The sequence below is a fragment of the Netta rufina genome, assembly GCF_964035555.1.
Source record: "Netta rufina genome assembly, chromosome: 9".
Taxonomy (NCBI): domain Eukaryota; kingdom Metazoa; phylum Chordata; class Aves; order Anseriformes; family Anatidae; genus Netta; species Netta rufina.
In genome coordinates this window covers 2,987,857-3,010,327 of record NC_140132.1, presented here as the reverse complement: position 1 = coordinate 3,010,327, position 22,471 = coordinate 2,987,857, and the positions used below count along the sequence as shown (strand labels likewise).

Sequence of the window (22,471 nt, the reverse complement as noted above, 5' to 3'; positions counted from 1 at the left end):
TTGAAATGTGTTTTTCCTCTTCCTGTGGGCTGGAGCTAAGGTCAGAGCTCTATGCTGTTTCATATGTAGGGATCATTATTTTTAGAGCAGCAGCAGTTCTTAGCCTCTGCGTGTAATCCGCTTTCTGTTCCTTCAGATGGAGCTGCGTGAGGCATCAAGGTTTGCATGAAGTATCTGTGGAGCTCAGAATCACTGCTGTTGAGTATAACTTGAGTTTGGAAGTGTGAATGCTCAAAGCACTGAGTAGTGTGAAAATTAAAAGCTCAGTGACTGATGGTGTTCACCATGTCAAGAGCAAGGGAGGTAAGAAGCTGTTCTCTTACCTGTGAGCAGCGTGCCACTGGGACTGGCGAGTGCTTGTGGTGCAGACAGAAATCTTGCATGTTCTCAGCAGCCAGTGACAGTGTGTACAGAGGGGATAATGGTACATTTAAAGGGTGTCTGGGCTCATTCATGAAACACCAACCAAACTGCATTTGTTCGGTGCTGCCAGTGAGAAGGTTTGCCTGGGGTGTCATCCCTCAGCTATAGATAGCAAACTCAAAGCTCCTTACAGAGAAACCTCTTACCAGTCACTTTCCACAAATGGTGCATGTACCCAAAGGTACTTAGTGAAAATCCTTGAGAGGTATTTAATGCAAAAGCAGTTAGTCTCCGCGGTGTGTTTCAGAAGCCCCCACACACCACTGGCAGGGAGAGGTGCAGGGCAGCATCAGCACAGCACTTGGGCCAGTTCCTCATTTTCTCTAACCAGGCTCTGCCACCCCAAGAGCTTGCCAAGATGTGTGACATGGGGGGGCTTGACAACCTGATTGCCAACACAGCCTATCTGCAGGCCAGGAAGAGTGGAGATGGAGACACCAAGGAGATGCAAAAGAGACGTAAGAGCCTCTCGCTGCCCAGGGTTGATCAGTGCGGGGAGGTTAGGCAGTCCATTGCTGCTGATTACGAGAGCATCTGTGAGCAGCAGCCCATCGGCAAGAGATTCTTCAGAGACTTCTTAGAGACGGTGCCGGAACATTTGGTAGCAAGGGACTTCCTGGATGAGGTGTCAAGCTGGGAGTTGGCAGAGGACAATGTCAAGAGCAGTACCATGGAGAACATGATCACCAACTTTCTTAAGACAGGCGCAAAAAACTATCTGTCTTTCATGAGCTCTGATTTGGTCAGCAAATGCCAGGCGGCCACTGAGAAAGACTATGAGAATGTTGTTCAGCTGGCCAAGGAGGAAACCAAACTCTTCCTTCAAGGCAAGCCCTTTCAGGACTTCCAGAGCAGCCCCTTCTATGACAAATTCCTCCAATGGAAAGTTTTTGAGAAGCAGCCAGTAACTGATAAATACTTCTATGAGTTCCGAGTGCTGGGCAAAGGTGGCTTCGGAGAGGTAAGAGCTGTACCTTTACAAGTGTGGGTCACCCCTCCCCTTTCAAGACCAGCAGGTGGGTTTGCACAGAGAAACTTGGTGATAAATTAAGAAATTGCCTAGCATTTTGCAAAACTTGGTCATTCAGATTGTCCATTTCCCAGAAATTAAACTCAGGTTGTTATCTGTACTGTTAGATTGACTCAAGATACCTGATAGTGAAGAATTACCCTAAACTTTTATGGTCTGTGTCTATGCTAGTAAAGAAGTGGGCTTCTTCTATAGAAAAGCTTGCACGGCCATCTATGTAGCTAATCATTAGTATGTTCCTGGGCACCATTTTGGCCTGTGCTAGCTCACATACTCCCAGATAACTTTTAGGCACAGTTTAGGGAATAGCACAGATCAAGATCTGTTCCCAGAAAAGGATGAATGGGGTTACCTTTTTTCAGAAGGAAGAGAGTTTAGCTATGCAGATACAAGCTGTATATGCCACTTATGATCAGAGAATGGGTTCTGCTTTGTGTTAGTTAATTATACAGGTCTACTGTTGGAGTTCTCAGGATCTTTGCACAAGGCCCACCACACACTAGTTCCGAATAGAACTGATTCTGTGCTTGTTTATTGCTTCTTTTCTCTCCTAATACACTCTGCCATGCAAGTTACCATTAGCAGCTACTAATAGGCATCTGTGTTTCCCCAGTTCCTCCCTATTACTGGCCTTGATATTCCATCTGTATGTGTAAAATTGCTTCCTTACCTTTCCTTTTGCATCTTGCTTTTCTAGGTTTGTGCCATCCAGGTGAAAAATACTGGCAAGATGTATGCCTGCAAGAAACTGGATAAGAAAAGGTTGAAAAAAAAAGGTGGAGAGAAGATGGCACTACTGGAGAAAGAAATCCTGGAGAAGGTCAACAGCCCTTTTATAGTCACATTAGCTTATGCCTATGAGAGCAAAAGCCATCTGTGTCTTGTCATGAGCCTCATGAATGGAGGGGATCTGAAATACCACATCTACAACGTGGGAGAAAGGGGTTTAGAAATGAACAGGGTAATCTATTACTCAGCTCAGATCACCTGTGGGATTCTGCATCTCCATTCCATCAAGATCATATACCGGGACATGAAGCCAGAAAACGTCCTCCTGGATGATAACGGTAACTGCAGACTCTCTGACCTTGGATTGGCAGTGCAAGTAAAAGAGGGAAAAACCATCACTCAGAGGGTGAGTAGAAGTTTATTGCACATAGGAAGTGGGAAAGAAAGCTGTTCTATTTCTAATGTATTATGAGTCCAAGACTTAATTCCTCAGGATTTGTTCTTTGCTAAAGACCTTACGTGGTCATTTCATTCTAAGAGACAGGTGGTAAGAAGATTTGGTTAATTAAGTCTCTGGTCGCTATATTAGTAAAGCAATTTCTCTTACACAAAATCAGAAGAATCAAATTTGTCTATTGTTTCTCACAAGATTGAGTAATAGTGTGTAGCCTGGGATTTAGCCAATGAATTGTTTGAATAATGAGCAGCAATTAAAGATATGACTCCTCCTGTTTTCAGTTTTTGTTCTTAGAAGAACATTAGTTCTTCCAGATTTCTCTTAGGTGACGGCACCGATTGTATTGTGGGCGTTCAATCATGCTGCGCAACAAATAATCATGAACCTTCCTCCTCCTACAGATTCATTCCTGAAAAATAAGCAGACTTGATGAGTGTTTGAAAATGTGCATGCGTGTGTGTATGTGTAGGAAGAAAGAGAAAGATAGAAGTTTTTTGCTGTGTGAATTTCTGTGCCGCACCTCATCTGTGCCTATGGCCATCTCAATCCAGTTCCATAATAATGTCATGAGGTTTACACAAGAAAACTGTATTCATGTCCCTTAATTATGAAAAAATCATTTTTATCCCAAAGTGTTTGAAATAGACTAGAACGTGAAGAAATTGAAACAGTGCTATAGTCTGGTCTAACATCATACTTCCTGAGTCTTTAAACTTCTGTAAAAAATCATTAGATGAGAGATGCTAATAAAATTTTTATCATGCTTGAGGTACACATATCTTTTGATGTTGTCATTTAATACAGTAATCTGTACTCTGAAGAGTACATTTTCTACTGACCATTAAAAAAAAACACGTTATGATTGGTTTTAGTTCTTAGTAATAGAAAATACAGAAACTGGTGTTTTATGTCATAGATTTAAAAATGAGACTGCATTGTTTCAGAGCTGAAAATACAGTTTCTCTGATAGCTAAGGCAGATTTTAAAATAGAAATTATGTGAAATGGGAATGTTGTTTTGTTTGTGAAGTTAGCATTTTGATCAGTGAGCCCAAAGTATATATAATCTATAAACCTTACTATGTTTTGCAAGTAACAGATGCATGCATTTATTATGACTGGAAAAATAATTCTGTCCAAAGGCAGTTTTTGTCACTAGAAAATATGTGGCATTAGGTAAAAGAAAAAAATGAAAGAGGGTATTGAGAAATGTATAACGTCTTCTATTTATTACTGTAGAATCTCAAAAGCAATAGCGGGCAAGGTAGCTGTTCCTCCTTGCTTTCAATGATAATGTCATTAAGTTGCTATAATGATTTTTCTTCCACTTCTGGTCTCTGTTTTAATAGCAGTATTCACCCTTATACGGGTGCTTTTATTGGAGTATAAACTGCAGTGATTGTAGTATTTTATAAGGAATTTCTGTTAAATGCAGTTTTATTTTCTTCATATGGGAACTTGAAATAGGAGAAAGACTATTATGATGTTATTTTTCATTTTGTGTTATGATTATAAGGGAATTGAATAATTATGAAAACTGCTACTAAAAATATGAGCTAGATATTACTAATATTTTTAGTAATCTATGTAAGAAGGAATAAAAAGAACTTTACATTTGATTCATGTAATAAAAGCAGTGATGTTAAATTAACTTTTGTATACTAATCACATTCTGATTTAAAATTGCCAGAAATTTTATATCATAGCAAGTTTTTTGCATATGACTATAAAATTCTCAGATAAAAAGCTTAAGAGAAGATACTTGTATAGGCCTACATTTTAACACAAAAAGATTTATGGATCTAAGACAGATTTATGAAATATAATCAGTTGTACCATTTTGTGGATTCTGTTTTATAAGGGCAGTTTTAGAAGCTGAAGGCAAAGATCTATTTCCCCAGACCAAATCTGTATTTTACTGTATATGTGACTGAAGTGCCTACCATCAAAGCTGATTCCAGACTTTGGATGACAGTCTGACATGACAATTTAAGGCTAACATATTTCAGTCAGTAATTATAAAGAAAATGCTCCTGATCTACGATATAAACAGTTTTAATTTAAATTTATTTATCCATTTGCAAAGTATCTTCAGTTTTGATGGGCAGTTTTAATACCCTGAACTTCATTCATACCTCCAGCACTTAAAAGCAGTTCTGACTTTAAAGCCTCGTAGCCCTCTTTTACGAGATTTTTTTTTGATATCATGCTTAAAATTCTGTTCTATTGCACTAGGAGAATGAAATCTGACTCTGCTTTAACCATATTCATAAATCATTCTGTTGCTTCAAATTAGTTAACTAATATCACCTGTGCAAGACAAAACCATGGCTTAGCAGTCTAGTATGGCTGATGGTCATATGTTTTCATCTGTTTAGATAAATTTAACTTAGCCTACCTTAATACATCTTAATGATGTTTTATGATTACTTGTTAAGTAGAAAGTAGAATTTAAAAAAAAGCATCTGTTGCAGTCTTTCTGTAAGGTGATATATTAAATAAGTTGGTGTTCTTCTGTCTAATGAAATCTTGTGAGCTTGAGTTGTTTTATCTTTTTATTTCTTACTTTTAATCTTAGAAATTTCAGCAGCATCAACTTGTTTTGCTGAAGTACTGTTCCGGGGGGGGAAAAAAAAAGGTAATGTGCTTTCTGGATCATATTTTAATAGCTTACTCCCACTGAACAGATTTCTGCAATGCAAGACACCCTTATACTCAATAAAACTACTTTTGTTAAGAGATTATATTCATTCTGAGTATGGGTATCCTGCTCTAGTCTCAGACACTTAAATGAAGAAGCAGAATGATGCCTTTTAAAAAAATTGAAAAATTCCTGGTTTTTGCAGGTGAGAGCTAAATTGATGCTAAAACTAAATTAAAATAAATAATGTTTTTCAGCAGCTGTCTACAAACCTCTCTCCCCCAGTAACTAAGGTTTTTCTTCCTGTGTGCTGATCTTTTCATATTTCTAGTTCTTGAGTCCTTAACTGAATCTTTCTTGTAAATAAGCAACAGAAGACTTGCATACCTTTAATGTATCAGCAGGAGCCAAGTAAATGATCACACGATCTAATTTTCTTCTTCCTTGATTATTCTGAAAAATAGTTAGTGACCTATGCTCTTTGTATGCTGCCTGTAGAAGTTCTTATCATAATAAAATGCGTTATAAATGCAACATTAACCAGGTGCATTTATTTGGGTAAATACCTTGTGTGGGTTTTATTTATAATTTATTCAAAGATATAAATGAGAAAACTAAGTTTTCTAGTAACTAAATTTTATTATCTTCATTTCTGAATAGTCTTCTCTTTTACAAAGTTAAGTTGGGGAAAAATAAAAGTCTTTTTAATACTTTTCTAACCTGAATCAGCAAAAATCTGAGATTTTTGTCAGTATATTTTTATCTACTTGAAGAAGTCACCTGGGGTTTTACAAAGATCTGAGCACCTGGCTTCAATTGAGTCCACTGTAGTTAAGTACCCAGAGAATATTTTTAGAAATCTTAAGTACATACATTTGAAATAATCCTGTTCTTCTTTCTAGGTGTCTCATAAACTTCCTTCTATTCAGTTTGTTATAGATGTCTCACTAAATGAATATACAGATGGTTCTCTGAAATTGAGACTCAACCAATCCAAGTTGATTTATAACAGCAGCACTCTGTAATTGTTCATGAATTATTCTCCTTTACATTTTTTTTTAAAGAGAAGCAAAAAGTTCAGTACTGTATGCAAGTCAGATAAGATCAAATGTACTTGCTTGTAATTTACTATATATTTCATGGAGGCTTTGCAGAACCCCCTGAAATGCCTTGATGATTACATGGTTTTAAATCAGATAATTTATGTATCTTTCTAAATTTGGAGTAGACATCTGATCTTAGGTACCTGCTTAGAAAGTGTTCATGTGTTTGGCTGTAACTAAGCTGGTATGAAAATGCCTCTCCATCGTCATTAGTGAAACAAAGCAACAGTTTTCTGTTGTCCTTGTCTTTTTCTGTCTTTGTTATTTGCTATCTATTAAGAAGTAGAAAGATCATGTGATGACTTTTATTGTTCCTTATGCAGGGTTAAGTCGTATATAATATGTGAATTTATTTCAACATTTTCTATACTGCATTAGAGATTTCAAAAAACACAGTATGTCCATGCATTCTGAAAATTTTGTACACCTCTCATGAGCGTACAAGCCAGTAAAGGTAAATTTGCTCCACTTTCAAAGCATCCGAAGATTCTTAGCATTTCCTGCATAAATAAATACACACTGTCCATCTATCAGCTGGAGGATGCATAAATCCCCTTTGTAAATCTTGTTAGGTGATTAGATTATCCTGTGGCACAAGTGGTAGGCTAGTTAGTGAGTTCCTGTTTTAGACATTTTCAAGTTTTCAGTGAAAACTTCATGGAAACTTTAATGTATATGTGTTGTTTGCCAGCCAAACATATTCTTTATGCATTAAATGGTTTCTTGAATTCTAGATGGGTGACTTCGATATGATCTTCTTACAAAGTAATGTCTGTTTATGCTGCAGAAAAAGTATTTTGCAGATTAAAATTTTAAATTTAGATAATTGAACAAGTATTTCTAGTATCCTGTAAGTGTTGTCACAATATGTACTCTGCTTGGGGAATATTTGTGTGCTCTATATCAACTGTCTGTAAGGGCAATAAATAAAAATGCCCTACTTACCAAAACGAAAGTTTTGAAAGAGTTTATTGGATACCTAGCCTTAGTTTTTTTCCTCTCTTCTCAACAGCTAAAGCAGCTAGTAGAAACATCTTCTGGCTCTCCACATGAATGGCAATGATATTGTCTTGAACACGTATAGGCAGTTGTGAATCACTGATACAGTATTAATCATAGTGTTTAAAGACCTGATTTAACTAAGGTGTGCTGATTTATACTTGTGAAGTGCTAGCTGGTTTTAGAATGGAGAAATTAAAAAAAAAAAAAGTACGTTGGAACAGTAACGATCTTGGAAACGAAGTAGAGGGCAATTGAAAGTTGCTTAAAATGTTTTTTCTTCATGAAACAAACATGGATTATCTTGGAGAAAGAGATGGAGACTTGTACATATCATGGAGACTTTTTCGTGATATGTACATGTACCTCTGCAATCTACCTAGAAGTGTGTATATGCACACTTACTCAGGCAAAGGTCTTACTGACATCTCTGGAAACATACAACAAACACTTTGCCAGTGATAATAAAGTTATTCAGGACTCCAGGAAATATCATCATGACTCTTCATATAAATATGCCTGTAAAATCTCTTCTGATGTGTTGATCATGCCATGTATAAAGCTGGATTGTGTCTTAAAATTACTCCCTTTTTGTATGTTTATATTGTCTTTTTTCTCATGTTGAAGCAGGCAACAAGGAGAAACTGAGAGTCTTCAAAGTTGGCTTTTGCATGGGTGAAATGTTTTGTTTAGTTATGTACTAACTTGACTACCATATGCAGGTCATCATTGCTAATGCACATCTTAAAACCTCTAAGCTTTCTCTGGTCTGAGAAACTGTAATGTATGTAGGGTGGATATTAAGGTGTGCTTTTTTTTCCAATATGAGCAGGAACATTTATTTAAGAGCTTGCTAATTGCATAAATTGATTCTGTAACTAGTTCTTTTCTCATATGACAACAATGAGAAATCTCCATCCCTTATGCCAAGTTTCTCTGCTTGAACAGTTTGACCTGGCATGCTTTTTCTTGAAGTCCCTACAACTTTTTCTCATTGTGTAACTTGAAATTCACTTGTGTGAGTCAAATGTTCTTGCCCTTATCCAAAGGAGTAATAGTACTTTATTTCCTGAGAATACGTGTGAGAAAAGTGACAGTGTTCTTCTGTGTAGTACCCTCATATCTTCAGTATATTCAGTTGTTGGGGACTTGATGCCGTTTGTTTTTTTTTTTTCCAGAAGTCAGTGCATATGTGCTATTTATTTTGGGAAGGGATTTCTGCCCTTAATGGGTATGGGTTTTGTGCAAAGCAATTGGTGCATTTAAGTTATGAAGTATTTTGTTGAGCCAGAAAGCTTGAATATTGAAAAAAATAACTGTGAAAAATAAAACAAGATAAAAATATTATTGTAGTATTCATGAGAGTGCATTCATCTCTTCAGAGGTTTCAGGCATCCTCACAGTTTTCCTGTGCTGTGTTTTATATATTTGAAGGACATCATAATATTTTTATAGGAAAAACATGTTTTGGTTAAAATCTTAGTCAAAATGTCCTTTTGCCCTCCTGTATGTTTGTTTATTATAAGATTCTATTTCTTAGGAAAACAGAAGGAAATCTATTTAGATGTTCCTGAAACTTGCAGCTTAATTTCAAGACAGTTGAGAAATGGGGAGAAGGAATTCAGACCTGTGAAATCAAAAATAAGTAAGCAAGCTATTCCGCAATTAACCTCTGGTCATTATCACATTGCATTTTTATTTGATAAGGTTCTGTAAAAACGTATTCCGTTGCGCTTTGAAAATAGACAGCTCTTCGTTTGCTCAGAAATAGTTATTAGTGGGACTTTGTTCTTCAAAATGTTGATAATCACAGTTGTGATGAAGTGCATCATAATGACAGGTATTTTGCATTTTTTCTGTCTGAAACATATACTTTGCGGAATGAAATCTTATTCACTATGACTGCCATGATCACTTCAGTGTGAACAGAGCAAAAATAATTTTGTGAGATCTTTCTGCCTCCTGCAGTTTTGCAGGTGGCTGAAAAGATATTGTAGTCATGTAAAATGACAAGAATGCAATGTGTCCCAACCAAGTACTTATCTTGCACCGGGCCTGCAACCTGCCAGAAACGTATTTCCTATCTGGGAAAAAAGTTACTGGGGTCCTTTAAAGACACAGCATCGGGGCTCTTTGCATGACTTTTAACCTTGTTCTTCACGCAGTTTCATCTGATGGTTAATGCGTGCTGTAGTGTGTTCCATGAAAAAGCAAGATACAAGATTCCTTATAAAGTTCCTAGAGCTGAGTAGAGAGTTAATTAAGCTCTTAGAAGATGAAAATGCCACATAAGTGCTAAATATTACGTTTAGTTTAGTTTAAATATTATGTTTAGTTCCTTTGTATTTGTTACAAAAAATGCTTTCTGGAATGTTCTCTTTAAGTAAATCATCTGAGGGGTCACTCATTGATTTAACGTTGTCAATAATGTGTATTTTATTGGATAAGAAATACAATATTTAGCTGATGATGTAATTCTTTGAGCTGTTGATTTGACAGCTTTGCAGAAACTGTAAGCTGCAGGTTGGTGAGCAGTGTAGTACTTCTACTCGTATTGGACCACACGTACAACTCCAGTTACTGTGGTGAGTAGTTTCATGTAACAGACATATAATGACCTTTTTAAGAAGACAGCTCCTAGAATACAGAATACAGAATACAGATACAGATGCAAGTGGAAGCTACAGGCTCAGTTTTGCTCCTTGTTCAAGTTGAAAATCTGCTAGTGGAAGGCAGTACCTTCCACAAGCAGGTTCAAAATACACGGAGTGGTTCTTAACACAGTGTAGGTAGGCTGCAGGGCTCTTCTGGTAAAGATCGTATAGAGTCTAAGAATTTATCTAGGTTGAAGGGGAGAATGGACAATTGATGGAAGAGAACTTTGTTGAGAGAACCCATATCTGTCTCTAAGCCCTTGACGTGCAAACTGGAGGCTAGGAAAATGTTAGAGGTATCAGTGCGCACGCCATCCTCTTGCACTTGTCCCCACGCATCCAGCTTTGGCCAGTTCGCATGCAGTTAACTGGCTGTGTGGGCCTTGGTCTGATGCAGCCAGTAGATGTCTTCCTGGACTTACCTGTGTAAGAATAGTACCTTCAACTTTAGACTTAATCCTGAAGTACGAGGTGGTTGAAATCCTGTGGGTTTCATGACGGGAACCGTCCAGGCCTCATCGTTTGCTCGGCTTAACCTGTGGTGGCTGTGCCAGTGTTGGGCTGCCATTACCCTTCTCACAGGACAATGCCACGCAGTCCTGTGCCTTCAGTCACGCTGGCTCTGCACACGGAGCTTCTCTTTTATGTGCTGTTTTTGAGAAAGCCACCCACGCATTGTACTATATTAGCATGCATTTTAAAGAGCTTCATAAAATATATACAGACCTAAGTAGAGGGAAAATGTTCTCCTTTTATTAATATTGCTTATAGAATATTCAACAATCATTAAAAAATAAAACCATAAGCATCTCTGAAGTGCAGTATTATTCCCACATTACAGATGGAAAATGGTCAGGAGAAACAGAAGAAGAAACAAAGCATTGCACAAAATCAAAAGTAAAATCCTGTTACAGGAGTGCTAAAGAAGCCTGGTAATTCTTGTGTACTAATTGTGTAGTTATGAGTCAGTAGCAAGTGTTCTGCGTGTCCTATATGCTCAGTCCCTACATGTATAACGTCTGGTTGCTATAACATCTATAAATGCATGTTCCTTCTGATGACACTTCACCAAATAGGCTTGTGAGTGGGTTCTCCAACGGGGATCTGAGGCAAAGATAGTTATTTATGTGTGATCACAGAGGGAGTCGTGGGGAGATGCTCTTGAGTCCAAAGTTCCAGTCGTTGCCCTGTGACTGGACTAGCCTTCCTCAAGGCATTTATCATTTCCATAGCGCATGGATCTAAACTGAAGAATATGCTCACTTCTTCAGTATGGGACTTCGATCCCAGAGGTAAATTTGGTTTCCTTTTTTCTAATATAGCAGAAATCTGTTTTTGTCCCTTTGTGCTTTTAGCTGTAGGCTTGTTAAGACAGACAGCTTTCCCCGTTAAAATGGCGTCCCTCTGTGAAAATGAAAAAACCTTCAGTGGTGAATTTTTACGTAAGCCTGTGGGATTCACTAGCTCCTAAGGTCCTATACAGTGTGTTGTTACATTCTCCTGCTACTCTGGGCAGTCCTCTTTGTGTTCTGAACCAGTAGCCCATCAATTTATCCGAATGTCTTTTGCTTTCTAACCAAAGTGAAGTCTTTCCCTTTGCTGAGCATTAATGGTATGGTATCTTTGCTCTGTGAGTCATTTCAAGGGTACAGTTTGTGCTAATTAGATTTGACTTTATGTTCTAAAATACGGTTGCCTACTCATTTGGTCAACTGGCTTGTTGCTGTGTGAACATGTGGAACTGTAGGCCTGTGTGACTGATTTAAGTTACGCTCCATTTCTACTCACAGTGGCTCTCGGGAGAAAAATGAATGTGGTAATGTGAGTGACAGAGGAAGATCCGTTGTTCTCTTCTGCATCTAGGGCCTGTTCAGTTGTGTGCAGGGAAGTTTTTGTGCTCTGTTACTGCATTCCTCCAGGGTCTCTTCAGGCCCTTGCTGCAGGAGTGGAGGAACAGCTGGAGGAGAGAACAAAGCAGTCAATGGCACCCCTCGGAGGAAGGACGGACCGAGCCCCAGGAAACAGCTGATAGAGCTAAACTCAGCTTGTTTTTTTTCCTCTGTTCAACAGTTCTTGTGCCATGGCAAACAAAGGATAGACATTCTGATTTGCTTTACTGTTTGGTTTGCGATACCAATTGAGTTTGTTTTGCTGAGATCTGTGGGAAAAGCTAGAGGGATCTAAATCCCATTTCTCCCCATTTGTCTGTTCCTGCAATAAAGAAAACTCTGGACGGTTCTGTTTCTTTCTCCGCTATATTTGTTGAGAAGCTAAGATAATGATGTTGTTCAAAGTACTTTCTCTTCTCAGGACAGTGATGTGAACAGGCTTGATGAACATGAGTTACTTTGCGCACTGCACTCTGCTGAGGGTAGCTGTGTGCCAAGGACCCTTGACTGTGCTGGGAACTGAGTGCACTTAGTGCTTCTCCAGATCACATCTTGTATTATTAAAAGATTATAATTATGTGGCCTTTAGAAATTTTGTACAGAATCACATTTCGCTAAAGAGACATTTGTATCCTTTCAGATGATTCATTGCTACTATGCCCTGTCAAACCACACTCAAAGCAACAATTCCACTTAGCAGAAGTTCTTTGCTATTGTATCCAAGGACAACATTTGGTCATTATATTTGAGATGATTGTTGAAAACTTGTATTTTGCATAAGAAAATTAAGAGAGAAGTAGATAATTTAACCTGTTTTCAAAAGCAAGTAAATTAAAGTTTATTTAACAGAAATGTAATTAATATTTTTGTATTTCAAACAGCATGTGCAAATAAGGCATTCTGCTTACCATCACAAAAGATAGTATTAGATGTAGAGCAAGCAGGAAATAGACAATGGGGCACTGACTAAACTTAGAAAAGTTGTGTGCCTTTGCAGTGGTACACAATTCCTGCCCTCTGTGGAAAAGTTGGGGTAATATAACATTCTTTGGCTCCCAGTGAGAGCCAAGAATAAGCTGAGAATATGCTTCTGTTTTACCTGCCTGAATAAACCTTTCTTGCATCACTGAGGCTCTTTCCTGTTGCCACAGGCTCTCTTTTCCTTGAAAGATGGTATGATTTTTTAACGTACTGTTTTCAGTAAGGATTAGTGCAGGGATGTGAGGTTGTAGCTTCCCTCAAATGCCATCAACTCTCCAAAGATACAATTAAGTCTTCATATTAAAAGACACATGTTCTTCCAGTTCCAGGGGTTGAATAATTTTCTTTCTGATTTCTGTGTTCTATCTTCAAATGCTTACGGTTTTATCATCTTTTTTTTTTTTTTTCTCAAATTAAATATTTTGCCAAGCTCCATATGTTGAAATAGGTGTAAAAGACTAGAATTTAAGCTCTTTTCTTCCTTTCTTCACATTACTGTTTTGATAAAAAAAATAATTGCTGAGATTTGTATTTCTTCCCCCTGCTTGTTGATGTGTTTCTTCCCACTTACACATCACTGTTGACTACTGGTAAAATGTGTATCTGTTATCAAATGATAACGTTTAGGTGGGCTTTTTGAGTCTTGGGGGTTATGAGATTATATTAGATTCCTGTTTCTCAACCTGTTCCTTCATCATTAATCTTGGGATTAATAAGAATCTTCAGGATTGAGAGAGATTTGTTTTAAATTTAGGTTCAAGTATTGATGAATTCTCATGAGAAAAACAGCTCATTTGGGATGGTTTGACATATCAGGAACAATATATGTTTCTAGACTTTTCTCAGATTGAGCTGGATCAGTTCAATAACAGTTCAAAAGATTTCAGTGCTACTAATTGAGAATTTTAAAGTTTAATTCTCATTCACACACTAAACCCATCCACCATCTTTTACTTCAGTCTGAAAAGCTTTTGTTGATCCATCTCTGTTTTCTATTATGTTGTCATGAAGTCTTTTTGGTCTCTACTTACGGTCTTGTTTTCTCTGTTCATGAGTTATGAGTACGATGTCAAAGCATGGTTTTCTGTGTAGCATGACGTACTGAAGGCTATGTGGAAGATGCATATGGAAGAGACAGATCTTACTTGGCAACTGTTTCTTCTGAAGAAAAAACAATTATGGAAGAAACAAGTGGAGGAAATAGCCTGGAAAGGAGCTCCCGTGAGACATGTTAATGATCAGAGAATGACACTCTGACTTTTCCCTGTTAGAATTATCCAGTTCCCGTATGGTGATGCTAAATTGCAGCAAAGTAATGTCTTATCAAAAAGACCTTACTGTGCTGTTGTCAGGGCACATTTTGATAATGACATGACTCATCGGTTCTTCAAGGCATTAGTGCCCTAAATCAGCTCCATCTCAGTAAAACTAAGAATTCTTATTGCTTCCCAGAAAAAGAAGCCGAAAATGTTCCAGAAACCTAAGAAGTATCTGTTCTCTAAACCAGAATGAGCTCTGTGCCCATTCTTTTGTACCAAAATTTCTCTGCTGCTTTCAGCCCCTCCTCTCCCTTCCAGGTTTCATGCTCTTTAGAGGCCAGTTGTATCTGGGTTCTGCAGGCTGTATTTGGGAACTTGTCTCTGTTCTGTATGGCAAAGTAATCACACAAAAATGTAATACTGTCAGGGTATCTCTCACTATTAACTTAGAGGAACCCAGTGCAAACTGTGTAAATTGCCTGAGGAAAGATACCAGCTGCTGTAATGCCTGATATGGTTCCTTTGAACTTCTGTAGCTTTACTGAGGGAGGTGTCAGTTCACTTTTAACCCTTTCTTTTGCTTTCAACCTGGCCGATATATCTATTTTTTCTCATTTTACTTTTATTTATCAACCAAATGGTGGATTTTACCTTAGAACCGAAAAAAGCAGAAAAACTAACTGGATTTAATTTTGTGTTGTTTAGGCTTGTGTTGTAATTGATGTTGTGATGTTATCTCCTGCACATATTGTTTACAGTAGAGTATACGCCACGATATGTACTGGCATGAGCTAAACTTTATAGGGAGACCTGACTCATAAACTAAAATTCAGCTGTTGAAGTATTTTTTTTTTCAAATATAATTTGCCCATATAAACTCTAGTTTTTGTTACCCCTTTCTCACTCTGTTTTGCTTCAGAGAATCCCTTATTAATCATGTTGTAGTGGCAGTAATGATGACCATCTTGAGTAAATTTGGGGGAATTGTATTTCCATTTTAAATCGCAATCCTACTAATTCGTTAGTCCCAGCATTTCAAACAGATACGACAGGAGTTCAAGTAACTTCTGACATAGTGATTGCTGTTAGCTGAATCTGGTAAATATATGGAATCAGGCATTGCATCAGCTATGTCAGGAAATACTGGGTCAGACAAGAAGATCGAAATCTCACATCCCAAGTGATGTAACAGTGCAGCAGAAAGCATATAGAGAGGTTGACCTCCTCTTGTTCCTCCCAGGTAGATCAGCTTACTAGAGAGGGAGCAGGAACTGTCTTGAATACTTTGGAGTCTGTCCCCCAGCTGGGAACATGCCGGGCCCAGGCTTGGGAAGAAGCAGACAAATTCCCCTCTCCAAGAGTGGTCACCACTTTTGGGGAAGGCTCAATCGGTCCTATACTTTATTCAGAGAGCCTTTTCCAGTCAAGCCATGTAAACTAGCTCTTTCACCTAAATGTAAGTAATTTACTAATTATGATTTTCTTTGGTTTACTTCATACAGTGGTTTTTCTTGGCCCTTGATGGTCATAATTCCTTGCAGAAGCCAGCAGGGAGTGCGGGTGAGAACTTCCTACCTCAGCTCAGCTGCCGGCTCCACGAGAATTTTCTCACTGGCAGCAAACCCTTGTTGGAGCAGAGTTATAACCACTGAACAGGGAGGGGGAAGATGATTGTCTGATTTTTGACCTTTTTCAATCTTTTCAAAATGATTGCTAGCTGTGTTTACAAGAAGAAGGGTAGCAACATTCTTCAGCAGGATGAATGTTAATATGAAAGAAAAACAGAAAGGTAAAGACTAATATAAAAAGAAACCACTCTTAGGCAAAAATTGCATAGGCATTTTACCTTGAAGAGCATATTTAACACAGTTTTTCCATATGCTAATATGTTTAAAGACAGAAGTAGTCCATGTGCTAAAACATTGTTATACATTAGTTTCTAGATACAAATTATGTCAATCGTATTACTGATATTTTTGAAGAATTATAGACTAGTCTGTTTAATTGTATGTATTTCATTATTGATCTTGTATAGTAAATCTCTTTGTTTGCTATAGGCTGGGACAAATGGTTATATGGCTCCAGAAATCCTGAAGGAAGAAAGTTACAGCTATCCTGTGGACTGGTTTGCTATGGGATGTAGTATTTATGAGATGATTGCTGGGCGAACACCATTCAAGGATTTCAAAGAAAAGGTCGGTAAGGATGAGGTTAAAAGAAGAACTCTGGAAGATGAGGTGAAATTTGAAAATGCCAGCTTTACAGAGGAAGCAAAAGATATTTGCCGACTGTTTTTGGCTAAGAAAACAGAGGATCGTTTGGGAAGCAGGTATGCCTTACTTCTCAGACTTGAAAAGAGCCAGATAAATGCTGCAAATAATACCAATGTGATTTTACACAAAATGAGATTAGCTCTTCACTTTCTACAGAGTATTGAATTTTCTCTTTCACTTCCAGGAAGAGAGATGGAAGTTGTTGAAGAGAATATGAAAATAAGGAGTGTTGTTGCAATACTGCAGCAACCATTCCCACCCCAGACTACTCACAGGAGTTCTTTTCTTGGTGTTCTGTGGGGTTAGGTTCAATGCAGATTTGGGAGATGGGAGGAGCCCATTTCTCGTCCAATTTCTTTCCTAAAGCTAAACGATGTTCAAGTAGAGGCCCACATCTATGCTAATGCAGACTGAATGCAGAGTCTCAGCCTGTATCACTTACTGGAATGATGTGGGCAGAAATCCAGATCTGCAATATGGATTTTCTGCCCTGCAGATACCTAACTTGCAAGGCTGTGTCATTGGCTTCCTGATGAAGAGACCATCTTCTTTATTCAATTGCTTTTAAAAAATCTTGTAGAGGTTACTGGTCGTCCTGACTCATCCCGGGAAGAAAAGAATATTGGACACACACTGGTATAAAATAAAATGTTTTTGGGGATTTCGGTGGTGGCTTTGGGTTGATGAAGACTGATGGATGTGTCCCTGACTTAGCAATTTCAAGTAACTGTTCAATAATAAAATAATTGGAAAGCTAAGCATTTTAATATTTAACTTGTAATATCTCTGATCTCTGTGATCGTGTGTGTGTATATGTATGAATCATTTAGTGCATTTCTAATGAGACAGATTGGAGATCTACATTTGCAGTAGAGACAAAATAAAAGAAATGTAACCAAAACGTAATAAAAGAATAAAAAGAATAGGAAAATAGTAACTGTCCTTAGAATACACCAAGATTTTAATCATCTGTGCATGTAAGCATATGATCAGATTCTTTTCCAACCTAGTGGTGATATAGACACAGGGACTTAATAAAAATACATAGATAATCTTTTGAATTTATATTTCATTACAACATGGAACAGTTTTGCAAAATTTTAGTGACACATTTGCCTGAAAGAATTAACTTTAATGAAATGTAATAATATATCATTAATATACATATTCTCATTATCCTAGTGTTAAATAAAACACTACTGTGTGTGCCTGATGAGTTTTCCCAACAACAACAACTCTGCAAAGCTGCAGGAAATAATACGCAGAGGATTTTTGATAGAAAATTTGTGTTATTTTAATATGTTCTAAAAGCTCATTTAAAATAAATTTTATACAAGAACGGAGCATTCTATTGTACAACTCAGCATGCTTTGCAGATGTTTAGTCTTAAAGTGTTTGGTGAAGTAAAAAAAAAAAAATCAGAATAGGGGAAAATGAAATTTAGATATTCTGAGAAGTTGGGCCAAGTTAATTCAACAAGTGTGAAGCAAAAGCAGCAACAAATTAATCACTTACAATAACCACATTCCCTTTGCCAAACTACAGTTATTCGGCCTGCTTATTGTTGCATTATTTCTCAGCAATGGGAGAAATGTCAGACATTTGTCAGACATTTGTCAGACAGAACAGTTGTTGCACAGGTTATTTTTGATTTTCTGCCTTTTAAAATATTCTTACTGTTATGTGTTGTACTTAGAGAAAGAAAACGATGGGATGTATAGCATGCCTGAGCATGACAGAAAAAAAGCCTTTATGTACCTCTTGAACAGGGAGAGATACTATTCAGGACAGCTCATCCTTATGTAAAGATTAGCACTGTAATTCTGCTAAGGACAACAAGACCTTGGGTTATCTACATAAGTGCCTGTTGCGTAAGTTAAAGCTGCTCAAGGACAGCTTTAATTTGTACACCTGACCTTTCAAAATACTCCACTTTTTTATTGAAGACTTAATGTCATTGGTTAACTTGGGAAATAATGTAACCATTTTTCTCCACTCCGGCTTTTTTGGGATTGGCATCTCTGAAGCTCACATCTTCCTCCATGTACAGTGATTTTCTATTTTTGTGGAGGATACAAAATTGGCAAGAGTTGAGATGAGCTCATTTACTTTTTCTATATAAGTCATGTAAACACGCAATTCACACAGTAAGGGCTCAAGTTCAACTCCAGCTAGTTGGAAGATGCCTCCGTTGGTTCCAGTAGATGGCGTTCCTGTAGCTTTATGTTTTCAAACTTTTTATGTTTCTGGTGGTGTCAGAAAATACATCAGGAGGAAAAACACCACAGCAGTCCATTCTGGAGCCTTCCCCAACTTGTAGTGCTTTTTGGTTTGTGTTACAGAAATGAAAAGGAAAATGAAGTGAAATCTTTGCAAGTGCATTTCCCCATTGACTTGTCAGCACTACTAGCTCACTGGTGTCACAGGGCACTGATTAATTTGAGCAGCAACTCGAACGCACCTCAAGCTAACAGCAAATGTAAATAGATCTCAACAGGCTGGAGGGCTGCACAAGTACTTGGTATTATCACTGGCTCGTTAAGCCAGAAGATGATTTTGCAAGGCTATTTGTATAACTTTGATCTATGAATACAGGTCACAATCTCTTTTGGCTTAGTCTATAGTTGAATAATTATGTTCATATAGCTCTTTTGGGTTGAAAATGTCATTTCTTCCTTGTGCAGGGTGCCTTGATGGCAGTATCTGTCATTCTTCAGGCTATGATTTAGCATCCCAGTCATGGTGGCATGCAGTTGTTTGTGGTTGATGGTGACTTGCTCAGAGGAAGCGGGCAGCAGAAGGGCAAAATGATGATTTTCTAACAAGGGAGCCGAAAAAGGCAGCTGGTAGTTTCACCTCAGCTGTGCCTGGTTATAAGCAGGGCATGTCAGGACAGCTAGCAAGGAACTGGCAGTAGTGGCAAACTGTTCTGTTTACCTGGTCTTAGATTCTCTATAGACATGCAGATATACTACTTCTATATGGTGCTGCTATACATCTGTAAATATTAAAAAATACAAAGGCCTGTATTACATTTTGTTCATAGAACATTGTCTAGAAAGACATCAGTGCTTACACTTCACCAAATATATAATTGTGTAAGAAAATGGAGAAAGAAAACAGCAACATGTTAGCAACTATAGAGTGCTGAGGTAGAAAAAAAAATACAAATGAGTTTACATTGCCATTTTCAAGACCAGTGCACTCATAAGTATGAAAAAAAAAATCATAGGTATAAAAAATAAAAATACAGTTGTTCTCCCTTTTCCTCTGTTAAGTAGCATTCTAAATGCAAACTTTGTATGCCTTGTTGCTAGAGTTGCATTACAGGAAGGATGCAGTTCTAAAGCTGCAGTCCTTTGTCATGCTTTAATGAGCATACGTTTGGGGTTCAGATTATCCTTAGAATATCGTACAAGCCTTTCTATACAATGAAAGAATTCACTGTTTCTGTTACAGCAAAAGTCCTGCCTGAGGTCTGTAGTTGTTCTTCTTAAAATGCACTTAAAGTACATATGTACAATGTTTTTAGTCTTTTCTGGATTTTATTCTTGAGTTTTAAACCTATTGAGAAAGGACCATGTTTGTGACAAAGGTGCACGTACTTTTGTTAATGCCATAATTTATGAACACCTTTGCTCATCTATAAGGAATAGTTCACTTGAATGAACAGACTCACTAAAGCTGTGACTGTTTATTAGAGCTACATAACTGGGCTTTGCAGAATAGTTACATGATGTAAATGCATAGCTGCTCTGCATTAAGCTAAAACCACAAATATCATTTGTCAACAGTTTCCTATTCAAACCATTGTTCCTCAGAGTCAATCTCTAGATGTATTAACCCAGTGTACGCCAGTCTAGCACTTACTAGATATTCTTACCTCATTAATATAGAGCCAACGACTGGACTTTCATTGTCTAACAGTAAATCCAACACTTCCCCTCCCTGTCCTTCTATCCCTTTAGTTCTGGTTAAAGTGTATCTTTGGATGTGGGTATCTTGGTGCACTTCCAGAAGCAGCACTGCGACTCCTGCATGGCACCTTGCCCAGACTAATTTACCCTGAGAGGCAGAGTAATGAATAATGGGATCAGGATGTTTTTTGCTTCTCAGATGTGCTTATATTGTGCAATGCAACATTCTCTGAATATGCCTGAGCTATCTGAATGGGATTGCTTGGCACTATATATGTACTTATATATAAATATATATCCTTAATTTAAAATACTCTCGTATATATAACACAGAGACACCTGTATCTATTTGAGAGCAAAACATAGCAGTGATTAACAATCTTTTGCTTTATTGCAGAAATGAAGATGATGACCCAAGAAAACATAGCTTCTTCAAAACAATAAATTTCCACAGGCTAGAGGCAAACCTTATTGACCCTCCATTTGTGCCAGATCCATCTGTTGTCTATGCCAAAGATGTTGCAGACATTGCTGACTTCTCTGAAGTACGAGGAATTGAGTTTGATGACAAAGATAAGAAGTTCTTCAAAAAGTTTGCGACGGGTGCTGTCCCTATACCCTGGCAGGAAGAAATTATTGAAACTGGACTGTTTGAAGAACTGAATGATCCCAACAGAGTAGATTCTGGGGGTTATGCAAATGGCGGTGAAGCTAAGTCAGGAGTTTGTTTGTTGTTATAAATAACAGGTCATTAACAAAAAGAGTAGAAATCACCTCAGAACTTTCCATATTCTGACACAGTTTCAGAAACTCAGTGCATCTGTTTAAGAAGAACCAATCAGTGTAATATGACATTGACAGGCTATGTAGACCACCAGCTTTATAGACTATATTATTTTCCTTTGCTTTAGCAAAGGGGAGATTATTGTTTTATTGGAGACTTACCAAAATGAAGAACCATATTTCTCTAAAAACATTAGAATGATAGAAATTCTGAAATACCAAAAGCAATAATAGAGTGAAGAGGCAACCCCTTTTGAAAATGACTGACTGTTCCATTTTGGATACAACCATTTATTGGTTTTCTTTCTATTTTCTTGTTATTTCTACTAATGTTTTCTCTTTGTTGTAAAGTTTTCAGGACAAATTTTTTAATTTTCAAGGAATATTCTCAGTTAGACAATGGAGCTCATATACCATGTCAAACTTGGAATCTTATTGCCTAGCCAGTCTGTCTGTTGTTTTCTTACTTTCTGCTAGTTTTTGAATGGTCTGATTGTCATAAAATGTAAAAGAAGGCTCTACAGATCACTAGGAAATGGGGCTGCCAGGATCAAACTCTTCTTAAAGCTGATTTTAACAAAGTGAAGATAAGATTGCACCAATTTAATTGAATAAAGTATCTATTTATTATTATTATTGTTTTGTTTTAAGTCGTAATACCATGTACAAAGAAAATGTATTTATAAATGAATATGCATTTTTTTTGACAATCAATTTCAACCTTTTTCAGGTTTCCTGATAGTATTTCTGTATTTTGGTGATAAATTAAACTGTAAATAGACTAGAGCAATTTGTAACTGGCTTTTTACAATAAATATATTTTAGTATAATATTAATTCAGTCACAAATACAAAATATTTTCATGCAAGTTGACACTTACAATGGTTCATTGATTCTCATGCAAATTTTGATGCATCTGTTTGATTTTTCAATGTTATGACAACCTAAATTGAATTAATTAGAAGCATTTTTGCAAATACTTCCTACTGTTGAAGTGTATTACTTTTGAGGTGCATCCTACTGATTGGTAAGAAGAAAATAGGTGGTAGTTTTTTGTAGCCACTTTTAAAAGTGATTCTGTATGCTGTTTACTGTCACCTATCTAGCCATAGTTTCTGCTGACTAAAGTAGAAGTTGAAACTGCTCTGATCATTGGAGTCCTGGAGGCTGTTTATACCATTTCGTATTTTTCATATAGCAAACCTTCTCCTGAGCTCAAAGTTTTATTTTATATAGACACTGGAATTGAACTCCCACATCTGTTTTAAAATGGGAGTAACAATAGATATGCTGGCTTCTATAATCATCATATCTATAATGCAACACATAGCTTT

At 37.2% G+C, this 22,471-nt stretch overlaps 1 protein-coding gene across 1 annotated transcript; it reads left to right on the top strand.

Annotated features, from left to right (window-relative positions):
* Positions 1-362: 362 nt before the first annotated feature.
* Positions 363-21,853, top strand: GRK7 (G protein-coupled receptor kinase 7). Its single transcript, XM_084292407.1, has 4 exons — positions 363-1,384; positions 2,151-2,588; positions 16,222-16,493; positions 20,752-21,853. Exons 1-4 carry the CDS (start codon positions 782-784, stop codon positions 21,092-21,094), a joined length of 1,656 nt encoding a protein of 551 aa, XP_084148533.1. The 5' UTR covers positions 363-781; the 3' UTR covers positions 21,095-21,853.
* The last annotated feature ends 618 nt before the right edge of the window (positions 21,854-22,471 follow it).

Bases quoted from the DNA above. Each gene is read 5' to 3' on its own strand.
- GRK7 (XM_084292407.1), top strand. From the start codon at position 782: ATGTGTGACATGGGGGGGCTTGACAACCTGATTGCCAACACAGCCTAT. The intron at 1,385-2,150 runs GTAAGAGCTGTA...TTGCTTTTCTAG, and splicing joins GCAAAGGTGGCTTCGGAGAG to GTTTGTGCCATCCAGGTGAA. The intron at 2,589-16,221 runs GTGAGTAGAAGT...TGTTTGCTATAG, and splicing joins GAAAAACCATCACTCAGAGG to GCTGGGACAAATGGTTATAT.